The sequence below is a fragment of the Vulpes vulpes genome, chromosome 14 (assembly GCF_048418805.1).
Source record: "Vulpes vulpes isolate BD-2025 chromosome 14, VulVul3, whole genome shotgun sequence".
Classification (NCBI taxonomy): Eukaryota; Metazoa; Chordata; class Mammalia; order Carnivora; family Canidae; genus Vulpes; species Vulpes vulpes.
This window is the reverse complement of record NC_132793.1, coordinates 135,427,506-135,446,402: the sequence shown is the minus strand read 5'-3', so window position 1 is coordinate 135,446,402 and position 18,897 is coordinate 135,427,506. Positions and strand designations below refer to the sequence as shown.

Sequence of the window (18,897 nt, the reverse complement as noted above, 5' to 3'; positions counted from 1 at the left end):
CTAGGACTAGAACAGGTCATGTTTGATCAGAGAGAGATCAAGAAGAAACAAATTTGGGCAGCCTGGATGACTCAGTGGTTTAGCACCGTCTTCAGCCCAGGGTGTGACCCTGGAGACCCAGGATCGAGTCCCACATCGGGCAACCTGCACAGAGCCTGCTTCTCCCTCTGCCTGTGCCTCTGCCTCTCTCTCTCTCTCTGTGTGTCTCTCATGAATAAATAAATAAAATCTTAAAAAAAAAAAAAAAGAAGAAAGAAATTCCTTTCAGAATAAAGACTTAAAAAAAATGAAAAGGTTAGCATGGACTAAACTGCTTTAAACCATCAGCCACATATATTTTAATACCAGAGGATATTTTTCTTAAAGTGTTCTAAATATTGCTATAAACACACAGGAAAACTTATATCCAGTAAAAAAAAAAAAAAAATTAAAAAAAGAAAACCGGTTCAAAAGATGGCACAGAAGCAGAGTTAGCAGAAGTGAGGACAAGAGTCACACAGCAGGTGCAGGATTGCTACGCTTAGCCGCTGGCCGTTCAGTGGCACCTAGGAATTTGGGACGTGGGGGTATTCCTATGAACAGTTAACTGGTGAGGGCTGTTGGTCATGCCTAGACTGTGTGGACAAGCAGTACAATTGATGCGGAACCTGCTTTCTTCCCAGGAGTCTGAAACTTTGGTACATGCTAGATGGGGGAGGGGGCGCCTACATGACCAGCAATAAGGACTTTGGGTGCTGAGTCTCCAACGGGCTTCCCTGGGCAGCAGCATGTATGGAGGTTGCTGCCCTTTCACGGCTGGAGGAGTAAGAAGAGGCCTGCGTGGATCTCTCCAGAACGCACCTATGTCTTTCCCCTTTATATCCAGCCACGTATCTTCCTAAAGCTCTGTACTAGATCTCAGCTGTGACTGCAACTACATGCTGGGTCCTGTGAGTCCTCCTCGCAAACTTTTGCACTGGGGGGCGGTCTAGCAGACCTCCCACACACTATACAACTGAACTTATCCGGGAGAAAGTACTGCCTCTGCAAGTGACCACACAGACCTGTGGGCACGGATTGTCACTAACAGTGGGGGGAAATCTTCGCCATTTGAGCTCCATTTCTCCAAAATTGGGAATGAAATGAATAGATTTCATAAAAGTTACAGTTGACCTATAACACAGGAACTGATAAATTATAATAGCAGTCATACCAAAATATAATTGATTACCAAAATCTGCATAAACAGATTAAACAACACTAAAATCTTATTAATGCAGTGAAAGTGGAACTGCATAATATACTAAGGAGTGTCAAAAGCTAATTCATTAATCAGTCAAATAATCAGATTCTTCTTCTATTTTTAAAAATGTAAAATACTCAAATCATGAGCAAAAATAGAAAATCCACCATAAATATAAAACATTATGACTATTTAATAAAAGATGCAGAATATAACAAAATTCACAAGTGTTATCTATTCTGTTTTAAACTATACAGAATAAATATTATCTATTAACAGTTAATCTACATAAAGGACTTAAGCTTTATTAGCAACAATAAATGCTAATTTCCATATACTCGGGTCAGGGAGATTTTTTTTTTTAAAGGACGAAAGATAGTTTTTTTAAAAAAAAGTAATGAAGAACTAGCTGAGCTGAAGATGTTGCTATTGCTTCTTCACCTTGGATTTAAAAGATTAAAACCAAAGGGTTTTCTTACCCTTAAAACTTGGGCAGTTAGGAGAACCAAAGTCAGGCAGTACTAACTGGGTACTCAACAAACTTTACGCTGCTTTAAAGAGCCACACACAGTTCCCTTCATTTACATCAACTATAAAGTCATTATTAAAATCCTGAATGTAATAAACATCAAATAAGTAATATACTTTAAAGATGTTTTTTAAACAACCTTCAAAGTACGGAGAGTCTAAGGGAAAAGTTGTTACCTCTCACAAATTCTAAATTTTCTATTTTAAAAAGATTATAATATTTAACTTATTCTGCTTATCTCAACACAGAGGCCAATACTAACGGCTCCCAAAGTTACGGGCCAGCCAAAAGCTTTCATTTCCAAAGTCCTTCTTGCTTAGAACCAAACTGGGGAGCACACCTGGGTGGCTCAGTGGTTGAGCCGCCTGCTTTTGGCTCAGGTCATGACCCCATGGGGTCCTAGGATCGAGTCCCACATCAGGCTCCCTGCAGGGAACCTGCTTCTCCTTCTGCTTGTGTCTCTGCCGCCTCTCTCATGAATAAATGAATAAAATCTTTAAAAAAAAAAAAAAAAAAAGAAGCAAACTGGGGACGGTAATGGACCATGGCTTTCTCCTAATTACCATGTCTACTTAACTGCTGATAGTTAAAAGTAACTCAGCAATACGAAACCTTCCAAAGTTCATCCATAAAAGAGCCCTTGAAAAACAGGACATACCATTAGCCTGTCTGAATTTCACAATTTTAATAGAATTTCCAAAATGTTTCCCTAAAGTAGTGGTTCTTAACTTTTACAACAAACTGTTAAACATGAAACACTCTGCCTGCAGAGACTGTTAAATCAACATATCCGAGATAAAGCTCAGGCACCTTTTCTTCATCATCTTCATGAATGACTGAAATCACTGGTCTAAAGGGCAGTCCTTGGATATAGAAGGATATTTAGAGGAATACATAGATATTTCTCAAATTTTCTTCTTGAGGACAGGGGACCAATTATGCACCTTTAAGAATAAAAACAGATGTGGGCAAATCACTTTTCCAGCACTTTCCATGTCACTGACCTGAAATCACCTTTATTGTTTACCACCCTCTCGGGAGGACAGTACTGTGCAGAGCTTTCCAATACCACGATATCGACAGTTCTCGTATTATTCCCACGTTTGGTCTGGACATGACAGCCCCAATTTCCAGTCGATCCAGCCTGAATATTAGAAATGGTTAGGGCACTGCATGAAGAAAGATTTTAAAAAGAGAGAAAATAATGGTTAGACAAAAAAGGGAGACACCCTGGGCTCCTATCATTCATTTAGCAAGTATGTCTGAACGCATGCTGTGGGCACAGCACTTGCCAGATAAAAATGAATTTAAAAAAACGATCCCTCCACATAAGTACCTCAGCGGCAAGTCAAGACAAGCAGGTGAAGAGCTACTTAAAACAGCTATGACGGACTATGAACGGAGCGCAAGGGGACATCATGCCCGACACTCCTGCCAGGAGGGGTGGGGGGGACGCAGCCAGGAGGGGACACAGCAAGTGCAAGGGCAGAAACATCACATTCTCGGGCAAAACTAATGGAGATGTTTCCAAGTTACATCTACCTTTTCACTGATTTCGGAGGGAAAGAGTCAAGCGCGAAGGAAGGAGATGGATATTGGTTAGTGAATAATTAAGAAAATATTTAAGGTAAAATATTTAGCAGAAGAACTCATCAAGTCTCTAAAAAGATTTAATAAATTACCAATTACTGCTTTAACAAAGGGAGTTTTCCATGTAAAGGCATACTTCCATTTAGAAGACGGCTATATTTCTAAATAGCTGTCAGTAAATTCAATTTTCAAGATGAACTCCTAATTCTCTAATACAAAGCCTATTAATTAAAGAGCAGATGTCAGAACCTTCAATTAACCTTTCTCCCCGCCACACGAACCACCGTGCTATGCTTTTATATAAATGGAAAAGTAGGAGATAATTAGACATAAAGGATGTATCATCTTAATTAATCGACAAAGTTATGTCTTGAAGTTAATACACATTTTTCCAGCCTCCTAAATGACTAATGGCTACACAACATCGTACGTTCCAATGAAGACTTTGAGGCACTGTTACTCTGAATCAAAGAAAATGTTTATCATCCTTGTTAATTAAGTCAGTGAATAAAGCAATACGCTGTAATAAATACATTTGAGATAACGTAATACAGAAAGCATTTTATATTAAATCTAAATAGCCAAATTCTGAAATAAATAATCATTCTCCAGTGCGGAGGTTCCCAAATTTTCCTGGTTCACGGCATCTTCACTGACCAGAAAACTGTTTCGCAGAGTAAATTAAATTAAAATTCCATTTACTAAATTAAATCCCCAAATTGTGTATTTATGTCCTAATAAATTCATGGCCATTTGAAAAATATAACACACATCAATTTGAGATAAATATTTTATTCTTAAATAACCACAAGTACTTCCCAATGGGTTGTGTCTGTTGAGCACTCCAAAACTAACCTAACGTCAGAGAGAGGACAGACAACGATACCCTCCTTGCGTGTTCCACGATGACTTTCACACAGTACTTGCTCCGCACCATAGTCATCACCAAAAATTTGTCACCTTCAAGCATGACACCAGCAAAAGGAATGCAGCACCATCGAATGACACCGTTAACTGCCTGGAGCTGGTTGCCGTGCGGTGCCCAACAAACGTCAAGCATTACCACGCTTCTTCCAAAACTCAAAATACCCCACACAGCAGCTCTGTAAGTGAAGTCCCTGTGACGGCCCACGTCAGCACACCCCCTGGGACCTAAGGGCCTAACATACTTTGCCAACATGTTTTTAAAGAAAACCTTTAGCAATACCTTCCACGTCTAAAACCAATGATCAGAATACAATTTTCAGCAATCCTCAAGGCCGCGTGCTTGGAGATTTAAGGAGGAAGATGCTTCCTCCTCTTCCATTTCATCTTTGAGGAACAGCACAAACTCTGATTCTTACTAGCAAAGGGCGGAGGACATAAGGAAACCAACAAAGAATCAACAACTGCCTCAGGTTAACCAATGCAACAACCGTTATCTCCTTTTCCTGCAACTTCTTTGTTATGCGAGGCAAATTCAGGGTAGAGGACCTCAGTCTTCCTATGAAAGATTTTCATGTTGGTCAAGAGTTCCTCCCAACAAAACCATCAGGCAAGGATGCTAACCTTAGAATTAATTTTTTAGACTGCCATAAAGAACGTAAACTATGACTCACAGAAATAAACTTATAAAGTTATTCTAGTTATCTTACAGCTGCAAAATTTAAGATTTCTAAATTAGAGAGAAAGCAGGAGCACAAGCAGGTGGGGGGGGGCGGGTACAGAGGGCAAGGAGGAGAAGGAGAGAAAGAATCTTAAGCAGGCTCCACGTCCAGCATGGGGTCCAATGTGGGGCTCAATCTCATGACCCTGAGATTATGACCTGAGCTGAAATCAAGAGTCAGACACTTAAGCAACTGAGCCACCCAGGCGTCCCAGGGTTCTATATATTTTTAAAGCTTCACTGTCGTATGATACGTCAATTATCATTAATTCACGTAAGAAACTGCTTAAAGCACACACCCTAATGAGTTTTAACACATGTATATGCTTATGAAATTATCACCACACTACAAGTACAGTAATAATTAAGAGTCTTCTCAGTGGCACCTAGTAAACTGTTTCTAACAATCTTCTCCCCATGATAGAGGAACTCTGATTCTGGTCGTCGCAGACCAGCTTCTATCAAACTACCCTCCCTGCAGCTAACAATTATTTATAAGCCCTGGACAAACTACAAAATGACAACTATCGGAACACATGGGCAGCGATCCACAACAAGCAGAAACCAGAGAAGGTGACCCTAGGAAGAGGGGATGAGCACTGAGGACTAAGACCAGGAAATCGTTTCCAATGGCGTTTGCCCAAGGATAGGCCCTACTCAAACAGAAATTCACAGTCTAACCTGTTGACAAATCAGAGGACCGAGGTAGAAAGGAACCTGGCTGGAAGCCCAAACTTCTGCGTATAAAACCTACCCAGATCTCTAACCGGCCCCTGCTTCCCACAGACAGGGTGACACCGAGCAGACTTCAGCTGCTGCTACATCACAGAAAGGACAGAAGTAGGAGCTTGACTTTAGCCCAACTAACTGCTTGAGGAAACAAAAACCAGCCGACTTCAAGCAAACACAAGGGAATCCAGAGTCAGGGATATGCACACTTTTCCCTTAAAGGCCAGAGAAGAATTATTTTAGGCTTTCCTGGCCAAGAAGCAACATCAAGGATATTATATAGGTACTTACATAACCATCTGAAATGTAACCAGTTACAAAGGTAAAAAATATTCTTGGCCCATAGGCTGGACTCTGACAGCTTCTCTAGAGTGAATCATTCATACTATCCAGGACAGAATCCAACATTACTAGACACATAAAAACTGTTTTTTTTTAATAGGAAAATATAAAATATATACAAAAGCAAAGTAGTCAGTGGTGATGATCCCAAGATGACCCAGATGTTGGAAGGAGCAGGCAAAGATTTAAAAGCATCTACTCTATGTTAGAAGACACAAAGGAAAATATGCTTCTCATTAACAAGACAGGAAATCTCAGGAGGAAAACAGAAATTATAAAATAGAATATTCTACCCCAAAAACTCTGGACATGATTCAACTCAGAGGATCTTTATTTTCCCTCTCTCTCTCCCTCTCCCCTCCGTGTGTGTGTGTGTGTGTATATATTTTTTAATGGCACTTCTGGGAATCTGCAGTGATATTACCCTAAGATGCCCTTGCACACTTGGGAAACTACAGATCTATTCTTAAACATTCAAGCTGAGTTCTAAGAAATTGGTAGGAAGGGAAAAAAGAAAGAGACACATAGAGATGAAGACAGAGAATAATAAAAGAAAATTCAGTATCTACAGATTAAGATTTTACCAAAATAAAATATATAGTGAGGATAATACATCTATTTTTACTCTGTTTTTTATACTCCATAAAATTCATTTGAATTAAGGATTTTGGTGATCCTACCAGTCATGGGGTTAACAGGACAGGTGTTATATTCTTTTATACTAGTGGAGCAGGGAAAGGAAGTATCTTAAAATGTAGCATTAACCAAGGGAGTAAAAGATTGCCAAAAGTGAAAATCAGAGTTTAGCAGTAGGAAATGGTTAGAAATGAAGTTTGGTATTTAAAGTCTACATTTTTCCTCCTAAAATTTTAAACAAAAGGTTTAACAGTGTTTCTCTTTTATCCTATGCTTTTTTGTTTTTGTTTTTGTTTTTTTGTTTTTGGTCACAACTGGATGGAAAGGTAGCTATTTAATTTCTGGATATGAGTAACAATCAGGAAAAGGAAAACCAAATGTTTGCATTTTTAAATGCAAGAAGATAAAATATTGACTTAAACTGTAATTAAGCATTACAATTCTGAAATAAATATGATCCACAGAGATAATTTCTCATCTAAAAAAGTTTACCTTGCAATCAATGAGCAGTTGTGAATCATGTTCTTTTCAACAAAGATACCTTGCGATTCATCAGTTTCAACTATCCGTCCATCCTGATACCACAACACCTGCATGTCCTGATCAATGTATGAAGCCATACACTGGAAGGGAAGGCTGTCTCCTTCAAACACGACTTGCCGATGAGACGGAGTCATGTAGAAAGATGGTAATTCAAGGGGTGGATCTACAGACAATAAAACAAAGACTCATCAAATAAATACAATACACTATTCACACTCCAGAATGAAAAGTTATAGAGGGGCACCTGGGTGGCTCAGTTGGTTAAGCACCTGCCTTAGGCCCAGGTCAGGATCCCAGGGTCTTGGGATAGAGCCCCGCGTCGGGCTCCCAGCTCATTGGGGAGTCTGTTTCTCCCATTCCTTCTGCCCTTCCCCATGCCACTGGTGCTCACTTGCTCTCTCTCTCTCTCAAATAAATAATAAAAAGCTTAAAAAAGTTATAGAAATTCTAATTAAAAAAATTTTTAATGGAGAAACAAATTTTCTTCAGTAACCAGAATTTTAATGCTACCACCGGCAAGGCTCCTACTGAGAGATAAGTGGGTCCTAGATGAAAACAAAATTAGTAAAATTAAAATGAAACCATTTCATAATCAGTTCTGACATTTAAAGTTGTTCCTCTTTGGTGGTATCTAAGCAATTACTAAAAAAACAAATTGTAAAATGATACTTAAATCTGGAGAATGGAACTGGTAATAAGTAAATACTGGTATATATACAATTTTAGAATACATTCAGGAGACAATATTACCCTTTGATTAAACCACTGGTTTCTGCCTATGTAAGTAATACATACTCATTGAGAAAATTCAGAACACTTAAAGACGGGGAAAGAAAAATCATTTAAGATCCAATATATTACCATCACCGTTAAAAAGCTGATTTACTTCCTTCCAGTAATACAAATAAAAGGGAAGAATCATAAATATTTATGCAAAAATACACACAAATGCCATGGGCTCACAAAAAAAATAATAATAATATTTAGCCCATCGTCTACTGCTCATAGCAGTAATCTAAAGAATAACAGCACGTATGGAAACATACACACAAGGAAATTAATCTTTGCAATTATTTATGGAGAAATTATTTAACAACCTATAGAGACATGATAACCACATCTGTATCATGGATTGGCATGCATCTATTTCATAAAATGAGAAAATGAGTTTATAATATGTCAGGTTTTAAAAAGTTATGAAATATCATTACAATATGATAACAATTTGGTCAAAACACAGGAAAAAGATGAAGAAAATATACTAAGTTATCTCAGACAACTACCTTTGAGTGATAAGAATGTAGCATGGGCTGCCTGGGCAAAGCATGGGCTTTGGTTTACTTCTTCCTTTTCATTTCTTTTCTCTTCCAACCTTACTGAGGTATAATTGACAAATAAAATTGTAAGATACTGGGACGCCTGGGTGGCTCAGTGGTTGAGCATCTGCCTTCGGCTCAGGTTGTGATCCCAGGGTCCTGGGATCGAGTCCTGCATCGGGCTCCCTGCCTGGAGCCTGCTTCTCTGCCTATGTCTCTGCCTCTCTCTCTGTGCCTCTCATGAATAAATAAAACTTTTTAAAATAAAAAAATTGTAAGATATTTTATTCTCTCCTCCCCCATTCAAAATCATAAGTTATTTCAAGTATACATCATGATGATTTATGTATATGCTGTTTCTTTTCACAGATCTTAATTTTCATCCAATTCATCTCACCTTACTTATGAAAACTACAACAATAATGATAATAAAGAGAAAATATAAACAAGTACAGAACTGCTTATTTCCAGTTATAAAGACTAAACTGAAATTTCCTTTGATCATTTTAATCACTATTTTTGGTTCATGTGGCTTTTTTTTTCTTCTTCATTTCATAAGCATATTTTATTTCCCTCTAATCTTCGGGTACTATTTAAAATTATGATTTTCAATAGCTGCATATTGAAAATAGTGTCACAAGTCATTCAATCAATCCCTCATTTTTGAGAACTGAAGATATGCCTATATTTCAAAATTAACATACAATGCTGATCATTTCCTAAGAATTAAACTCTCATGTAGAATTACTAGATCAAACTATCAACTTTGTAAGAACACTGAAACGTACTGCTAAACTCTATTTCAAAAAGGCTCTATTAATTCACACTCCTACCAACAAATAATGATTGCATCCTCAGATTTTTTTTTTTTTTACTATCAACAAATTCCTGGTTTGCCAACTGATAGAAAATCTGAAGATCTACGCTAGTCTTTGAAATTGTTTTTCGTAAAGAAAGCTGTTCAGAACCCAAGAACCTTAAAAACCAATCCAAAAAAACGTTTTATCCAAGCTGACTTAACTGTTCGCATAAACTAAATATATATTATCAGACCCATGAAGGTTAATGGTTGTAATCAATTCTAGCACAGATAAGGAGAATTTTACAGATTGTCAAGCAAAACATCATAGCAAGTCAAATATGGCAAACACTTTCTCCCTTACCGCATGTCAACAACTCCTGTTTCACGCCCGTGACTGGCTGGGCCTGAAGGGACTTGGGATAAACACACCGCGTGTCCCGTACTGTGATGTTTCTCTCCTTCACCCAGCGATGCATCCACAATATGTTACAATCACACAAAAGATATTCAGTCTGAAATTCTCTGTAGCATACAAAACACAAATTAGTGAGGATGGTGAATAAAATTAAGCAGCATGTTTGCTTAACATTGGCTTCTGCCTTGGGTGACAAGCACAGCACTCTGTACCCTCAGCCACCCGTGGCACGCACCACCAACCGGTTCCGTTCTCCTTTCCAGGGAGAGGCCAGGCTGAATGGCTGACCCCAGCACTCCTCCCTGCTGGTCCAAGGACATGCTGCTTTAGACCAAAGGCGGTATGCAAACAAAATCTACACATCATCCCTCTTCTATGCAGCAAGTTCCTTAATCCCAGGGTCTGTAATACCAAATCTCCGTATCTTTTGTGTCTACCAAATTTCTACCCACCTGTCATAAAGCATGGTGACACTAACACTGGACCTTGAAGACTTCCCCAACTGTCCCAACATCATCGCCGTGTTCTTGCCTTAAATGCTTGCAAACTATTAATTTTGGCAACATAAAGGAATACATGACCATTTGCCACGGTTGTATTCTGACTGCAGTCGAAGTTTATCAAGAGTGGAGGCTATTTCTGACACTTCTCTGCTTGCACCAAGTGATACCAAGATACATACAGAGTGAAGGGGTACAGACTCAACCAACTGAAAATATAAGGATACCTCATACTTGATTTGAAAGAAAGCACAGAATTATTTTTATATGAGGCAAGAAGTTTTATAATTTGGCACCTGGGTATAAGAAACAAAGAGAGGATAATATAGAAAGCTTGGATAAAAGCACAATAACATGTTGAACACTTGGTTTTACAAAGCACTATTTATGTGCCACGTAGTGTAAGTCCAGCTAATAGCAATAAATACAGATACTTTCCCCTGTCGACCTGGAGGACATTATATAATAGGGGAACAGGGATCCCTGGGTGGCGCAGCCGTTTGGCGCCTGCCTTTGGCCCAGGGCGCGATCCTGGAGACCCGGGATCGAATCCCACGTCGGGCTCCCGGTGCATGGAGCCTGCTTCTCCCTCTGCCTGTGTCTCTGCCTCTCTCTCTATCTCTCTGTGACTATCATAAATAAATAAAAATTAAAAAAAAATTTAAAAAAAAAAAAATAATAGGGGAACAAAACATAAGCATGACTAATATAGAATGTAACATGTTCTACACAAACAAATCAAAGTGCAAAGAGCAAATATAACGTGTGCTCCTAACACAGATCATGTGCCAGTCCAGGCTTCATCTGATTACTTCTGGCAAGGGGAAAAAAAAAAAAAAAGAAGGTGGGAGTTGGGATGAGATAGACAAAGTGAATTTAAAAAACAATACCGATGACTGGACTGGATTTCTAACTCCTAAGCACCACCTTCTGGTTGATTTCCAGCACTACTGGATAAAAAAAAAAAAAAAGAAAAAGAAAAAGAAAAAAAAAATTTTTTGGATAAAAATACTTCCTACATTCTTGCTACCCAGGGTCTCAAAAGTCAGATTATTTTTTGCAGTCATTTTTATTTTCTTAAGTTCACAGAAATGGCTGGCTTAAGCCCACTAAATATGCCAAAAAGAGATATTTTCACTAAAAAACAGTAACAGCAACAAAAAGACGGGAGTTCCATCTAATATGCCTCCAGAAGGGGATACATGGGTCTGCCATGATGGTGAGGAGCCAGATGACCACCCAAGTATTAGCTACATCCCAATGAAAATTGCTAAGCGGTCAGTCTAGAAAATTCAAGGAGAAGAGCAGAGAAGGGGCGGGGAGAGGAAGGGATGGTAAGAAAATCAGCAAACACCAAACAGCATCTGCTTTAGAAGACATTTTTCCTTGGAAAAACAGTCAACCCCATAAATTATACACAATAAAAATTTTGAAAAGCATTATATTTAACTGTATTTCCAATAGAAATTAGTATAACTTACAGGTTGAATACATTATGTTTAGCTGGAAATACCACGACTGTCAAAAGGAACCCCCCTACTATCTCAGTTAACAAAACGATTCTGGGAGAAGAAAAAAGTCCGCCAATTCTAAAGCTACAAAGAACTGCATCCATACGATCTTGCACTGATTTCATAAAGCAACCATTCTACGTAAACATTCTTGGCAATGTCAGTGATAAGCTGTGAATTCAGTTTAGGGGAAGGGTAACAGGACAAAGGTAAATCCCAGAAGTATAAAATATTCTTAACTATAGACTCTATAGGGTCAGATATTTTATACTTTGAGGATTCAAGTAGTCAAACAGTAAAATATTTTCTGACTTGAAAATAAAATGAAAAAGGAAAAATCACCAATTTATTTACTCTAAATATAGAGAGATATGGTATTCTATGGAGAAAATGGTTGTCTCAGTGTGAAACACTTTATTCAGGTTTACAGTATGTTTTTCAATGAGAATGCATGCACTCAAGTGAGAGTCTAACTTTTTTGCAAGATCAACAGACTTTCCCCATGAAGTCTCTTAAATCATTTAATAACTGTTTTTAATTTTTAAAAACCAAGATACAGTTACCAAAACCAGAAAAAAAATTTTTTTTCAGAAAAAAATTTCTTACTTACAAAGACCGTAATGAGCCAAGATAATCAAAAGTTCCTTGAGATAATGAAGAAAACAAATTCCCTGAAAGGTTTCTAGAAAAAAAAAAAAGAAAGAAAGAAAGAAAGAAAGGAAATTATTTCATTTAAAAAATACTAACAATTACATGTCATTTTATACAATTTCCTAAAGTGTCCTATAATGTTATGAAGAGTTCATAAAAGTTGTTTTAAATCTAATAAAAAGGGAATATTTTATCCAAGGCTGAAGAAATCTGTTCTCAATATATAAAAAGTATAAAATTATTTTAAAGCTAGTACTATCAGATAAGGATTTTCTACCAAAGACCAGGTGAATGAACCCGAAAGCTACCTTATTAAGTTGGACTTCAGCCACGCTCTCGTTACAAGTAATGATTACTCTTCATGTGTTAACTTAGCATCATTTAAGAAGGCAGAAATTTGAAAACAAGAAACAGCCAAGGATAACCTGAATGATCAGCAGCAGCAACCCACAGGAACTGAATAAAATATGTCAACAGAGCACAACGAGCCCAGGGTTTAAAACTGATGTAATTCAATGTTGGACTTGGGCAAATTACTTAACCTGATTGTTTCCTTTTATCAGATGACTTTAGGAAATACCTAAACCCTTGCAGAGTTTTCTATGAATCAAACCCAGAATGCCCCATGCTACAATTCGAGTGGTGTGTTACACCCATAATGATTCCACATTTGACCACAAGCTCCAGGAGCAGAGGGACTTGGGGGTCTTATCTACTGGGGTGCCCCTGACAGCTGGTGGCAGCCGGGGTACACAGTAGGTGCTCAGTAGTGGCGGCTGACTATTCAGGATGTACACTCCATCTTCTGGAAGCTTCTAATATTAAAACAGGACTGAGGGCTCTGAGAAAATGACAGGATGGTCTAACCACCACAGGCTCTGTTCTGTGCCTGTTGCAGGATCAAGGATAGATACGATTTAAACCCAGAATTCTCAAGGAAGAGGTCTTGAGACCTGGGAAGAGGCCTGCCTCTCCTCTGGAGTCTTAGTGAATCCCCCCCGTGTGGTAGGAAGGGACAATCAGATAGAGGAACTCCCGAGTGGGGACAGGGTTGATCTGGGAAAGGTCAGCTATTCCTGTGAATTCTGCAACAGTGTATTCCCTGATGGGAAACCTAATGTGACACAAATGCCAATCCCTCACAAATTAACATGCAATGAAATTCAGTAAAAACAACCCTGGATTGGCTTTTAAATATAGCATACAAATTTTTTATAGGAAAAGCTGGATAAGAGGACTCTGATCTTCATAGGAGAAATGCCTAGGAACTTAAGTAAACAAAGGATATTTGTCAATTAAAAGAACAGTAAAAGAGATGCCCTTCTCTTTTTTGGGGGCTTATCAGTGGGGATAGTGAATGTAGATTTTGAAGAGGTTATTGCTGATGGAAGCGTGACTCACCCTTGTATTTTTAAAAAGTAACCTAGATGCAATTAAAACAACGGTACTTTCATGAAGCTATCCTACGTGGAATTATAGGATTACTCGGATCTGTTTTAAACAATATAAGCAGGGGGACGCCTGGGTGGCTCAGGAGTTGAGTGTCACCTTCAACTCAGGTCGTGATCCCAGGTCCTGGGATTGAGATCCGTATCGGGCTCCCCATGGGGAGCCTGCTTCTCCCTCTGCCTGTGTTTCTCATTAAAAATAAAATCTTAAAAAAATAAATAAAATAAGCAGGAAGACAAAAAGATGGGAGATAGAATTAAAACAAGGTTGGCTATGAAGTTCCTAAAGTGCTGAAACTGGGGAATGGGTACATGAAGATTCCTTATACGACTGTCTCTAATTTTTTTTTTTCACAAGTTTGAAAGATCCCATAACAGTAAGTTGGAAATGAAACTCTTATCATACAAATAGAGGATTTAAGGATAAACAAAATAATGGCATCTTACAGGGATCATTAGATTCTAATTATTATGTTATTTTATTTTAATTATTAGATATAATTAGCTATTTCCTTATAAAACCACAGAGGAAGGAATTACACTGGAGACGTGCCATCGTCCCAGTAAATCCCCACATAAACCAATTTTTCCTCCAGTGTTGCAACAGACTGGCTGAACACCAAACAGAGTAACTGGTTTTGGTTTGGGGACCATAAAAAGTTACACACATTTTAAAATACTAGAATCACACTGCAGCTCTGAGATAATACACAAAGCAAAAGGGAACAGAGGATGGCAAGTGCACAGCAAAGTCACTGCTCCCAAGTCCTATCAGCTCACTGAATGGAACAGCAGATCAGTTATCCAGTCATCCCCACTCCACCCTTTTACGTTGTTCTCTTCATACCTTAATTTTGCTTTATTTACTTATTTTTTGCTAAACAGATACATTTGAATTCCTGTAAATTTTTTTTAAAGATTTTATTTATTTATTTATTAGAGAGAGAGAGAGAGAGAGAGAGAGAGGCAGAGACACAGGCTGAGGGAGAAGCAGGCTCCATGCAGGGAGCCCGATGCGGGACTCGATCCCAGGTCTCCAGGATCACGCCCTGGGCTGAAGGTGGCGCTAAACCGCTGAGCGACCAGGGCTGCCTTAATTCCTATAAATTAAACATGTAGGACGCACCACCTATGACCATACAGGGAAGTTTACCAGGGCCAATCTGCTAAAGGAGGGGAAATGCAATCAAATAGAATCTCCCTCAACAGAAGAATGAAGAACTAAATTATAATCAGCTCTGTACTCGGAATCTTCCGTAAGTATTAACAAACATGAACTGTGTCAACAGGTACTCTCTTGCAAAGATATTAATGATATGCTGGCAATTTTTTAAGTGAATTGCTGAGTACAGCACACATGTACAGCCCTGTATGTATGCCTGTACCTTTGTGGGGGCAACACAACAAATACACCTGAAAGACACTGAAAATAATACACCAGATAGTACAGGCTTAGCTCACAGTGGGATGTCTGAAGGGATGGGAGGGGGGTTAACTTTTCCTTCAAATCTCTATGTGGTTTTATGACTTAATGACATCAGTAATTGTTCAATTGTATAAAGGAAGTTCTTATAAATATCACTCACTATATTTTTTTGACTTTATAAGAGAGAGAGAGTGAGAGAAAGAGTGCGTGAGAGAGCGCACAAGCAGGGGGCAAGGGGAGAGGAAGAAGGGGGAGGAGCTACATCCCAGGACCCCGGGGTCATGACCTGAGCCAGAGGCAGATGCTTAACCCACTGAGCCACCAGACGCCCCTACTCACCAATTATTTCTGCTAGAAGAATACTAAAGGTATAATTCTTAGAAAAATAATACAAGATTTAAATTGATCAAAATTCATTAAAAATGGGGGGGGAAAAAAAAGAAAGCTTTTGATCTGTTGATCTCCTGACAACTTCTCTGCAAATTCACTTCTTTGGCGAGGGCAGAGAGCACAAAAGTTCACTTTCAGCTCCTCATCTTTGGTTCGCCAGTTATTTCCACGGGTGAGAGAGAGATGGGGTGGGAATCTCTGGGAGGAGGTCTTCACTTCTCCAACACAGTTCTCCATCAACAAAGGCAGAGATCCATGTACAGGAATAATCAACTAAACCTCCCACATCCATGTCTACTGAAGCCTCAGACATATTTAAAGTTATTTTTGAATTCTTAACCTAAACCTCCAAAGCCACAACTGGTTTCAAAATGATGAGAAGCATGGATGAGAAGGCCACTGTCTGTCTGCCAAGGTCTCTTCCAGGCCCTGGGGGCCTCTACTCCCGCCTCCTTGGCTAAGAGGCCCCGCCAGTCCTAAATCCCAGGCAACTCAGAGAATCCAGCTGAAGAAGCAGTAAAGGAAATATCTATAAAGAGTGATTCACTCTGGATTCCCTCCTTCTATATGCCTGTTCAGCTTCTGAGGTAAGAGGCAAAAAAAAGAAAAAAAAAAAAAAAAAGGTAAGGAAATTGTAACTGACCCTAAAAAGTAAAGACTATCCCTTCCAGCTCTTCCCTAAAGAATATTTGCTGATGGGTCAAGAATCCCTGGGCCACGTTATCAATGCATCTGGAACTAAAGTCGACAAAACAGTAAATTGCAGACGCTTTCATAACTTGAGTCACAGCTATCCAAAAATATAACAGTTTTCCTTCATAAATGCCCCATTTTGCCAATTCTTATGCAGTCCTCAAAACCAAAAATACAAAACTCTCAAGAAGAGTTAACAAAAGCACTGAAATAAAATTGCTGCAGTCTAGCCACAAAAAAACAAAAATGCAATTGGTTTAATAAATCTCAAGTTATGAGCAAAGCTGTACACCAAATCAGTCTTGTATTTAAACACGGAAGTTTGGCCATATCTCTCTCTCCTCCCAACTCAAAGGGCTCACTGAAAAATACAAGTCCACTAAGAACCTGGAGTACTCTGTGGTATTCTAACAAGTGATCCGAAGTCCCCTCCCCTACTGCAGACATGAAATAATCTCACTATTGAAGTCCCTAAGAGCTTTTTCAAAGTCAACATGAATGAAGTTACAGAAACATTCTGAAAAGCCAGAAAGAACCAGGCAGAGACAATCCGCATTACTACACTCTCTACCCTAAATCCCAAATTTCATCTTACACCCTATTCCCAGACAACTCTTCTCTAAAACAGGATTTTATGCCACTTCCCCAGCATAAATGCCCTTCAGGGGCTTCGTGTCGTTAAATCAGTTTGAAGCCTCATATAAAGTTCTATCATAGATAATCAGCCTGATTTCTAGTTACTCCCAACAGAGCCTCTTCATTTTAAAAAGAAAATAAAAATGTATTCAATGGCTTATACAACGTTCTCCTGTATTTATAACATATGTAAATTATAAGAGAGAGATACAGATAGATCAAATTTTAATTAATCTTTATAACATGGCAGGGGGGGATCCCTGGGCGGCTCAGCGGTTAAGCATCTGCCTTTGGCCCAAGGTGTGATCCTGGAGACCCGGGATCGAGTCCCACATCGGGCTCCCTGCGTGGAGCCTGCTTCTCCCTCTGCCTGTGTCTCTGCCTCTCTCTCTGTGTCTCTCATGAATAAATAAATAAAATCCTAAAAAAAACAAAAAAAAAAAAACAAAAAAAAAAACCTTTATAATAACTTTGAGGTACTCTAAGGGGAAAAAAAAAACAGAAAAGCTCAGAAAGGTGAGTTCACCCTAAATCACAAAGTCAGAGGCATGATTCCAATGGTCATTGTACTCTTCACACCAACGGCTTTCCCCTTGACGCCGGCGTTGTTCTTCCTTCCACCTTCTTGCATCATTTGCTCTGCTTCTTCTTCCTTCTAACTAACCAAATCTCGGCCATCTCTGGACCATCGGGTCAAGTTTTACCTCTTTCTGGACCTTTATCCAGACTAGCAATGCTTCCGACCATCTCTCTCAACAGGACCATGTCCTCTGAGGCACCTACCACCTTGGGCGGCTGTGCGTGCACACGTACGAACGTGATGCTCTGCTGGCACTACACCCCAGGACTGAATTTCCAGCTCCTCGTCTCCTCCTCCTCCTGTAATCCTGACAGCTGCTACTTTACTAACATGTCATAGGTGCCTCTAAATACCTGGGTACTAGCTCACACGCTTTCTTGCATCTTAAATGGAAGAGAAAGGTCTACTTACAGCCTGACCAGGTTGGTGAGTCCTCGAAATATGTCTGCATTCAGACATCCTATTCGATTGTTTGTCAGATCCCTGAGGAGAAAGGGGAAAGGAGCGTGTTCAGTTAGTTCTCCTGGTTGAGGAAGGTTTCATACATTCCATATTCAAGGATATTCAAGGACAGCACCCAGGTGTCACACGAGACCTTTCTTTTCAGCATGGCCGAGAGGTCGACTTGCCTCAGGTGAGTTAAGGGGAGCCGTGAGAGGAAAAGCGATCCTTGCTTTCACCTCTCGTGGCGCACGGACCGCACGCTGTCTAGTTAGGGAGCCCTCCTAGTCCTCGCATTTACTCCTGTGAAGCGAGTCCTGACACAACTGGAGTGGTGAAAAGGAGACACAAGCCCTCAGATGACCTACGCCGTTCTTCACGCTGGGGAAGGTAGGACACAGCCCGGTCCCAGTGAACACCTGACAGACAACTGATGAAGGGGCAAATTACCAAAATGCCGGAACTTTTATTTCCTCAAGAATACCTGAAACTTCACGCTCTCTGACGTCATTCTTTAAATAGTCACAAGTTTTGACTATAATGAGAAAACTGAGTTTGCTTTTACCTCACAGATCTAACACCTAATCTCCAAGCCAAATGACTTCAGCATTATCTAGGTAACGGCCTAGTTATTTTTTTTTCCCATTTGGTAACGGCCTAGTTTTTTGTTTTTGTTTTTGTTTTTGTTTTGTTTTTTTTTACCATCACTCTTAACTTCTTTTTCATTTTAAAGATGGATTCCTGTATTTCAGAGAGCGAGAGAAAGAGAGGGAGAGAGAGCGGGGAGGAGGGGGACGGGGAGAGAGAGAATCCCAAGCCAACTAACTCCCTGCTGAGAGTGGAGCACGAGGA

The 18,897-nt window shown here is 39.4% G+C and overlaps 1 protein-coding gene across 1 annotated transcript in view; it reads right to left on the bottom strand.

The window, feature by feature from the left end:
• Positions 1–18,897, bottom strand: part of ADGRA3 (adhesion G protein-coupled receptor A3) — a 121,737-nt gene that overhangs the window by 52,420 nt on the left and 50,420 nt on the right. The window contains exons 4-8 of the mRNA XM_025997277.2: positions 18,016–18,087; positions 12,391–12,462; positions 9,716–9,876; positions 7,186–7,399; positions 2,756–2,920 (exon numbers count right to left, since the gene is read on the bottom strand). Coding sequence (XP_025853062.2) covers positions 2,756–2,920; positions 7,186–7,399; positions 9,716–9,876; positions 12,391–12,462; positions 18,016–18,087 — 684 coding nt within the window. The remainder of the gene's footprint in view (positions 1–2,755; positions 2,921–7,185; positions 7,400–9,715; positions 9,877–12,390; positions 12,463–18,015; positions 18,088–18,897) is intronic.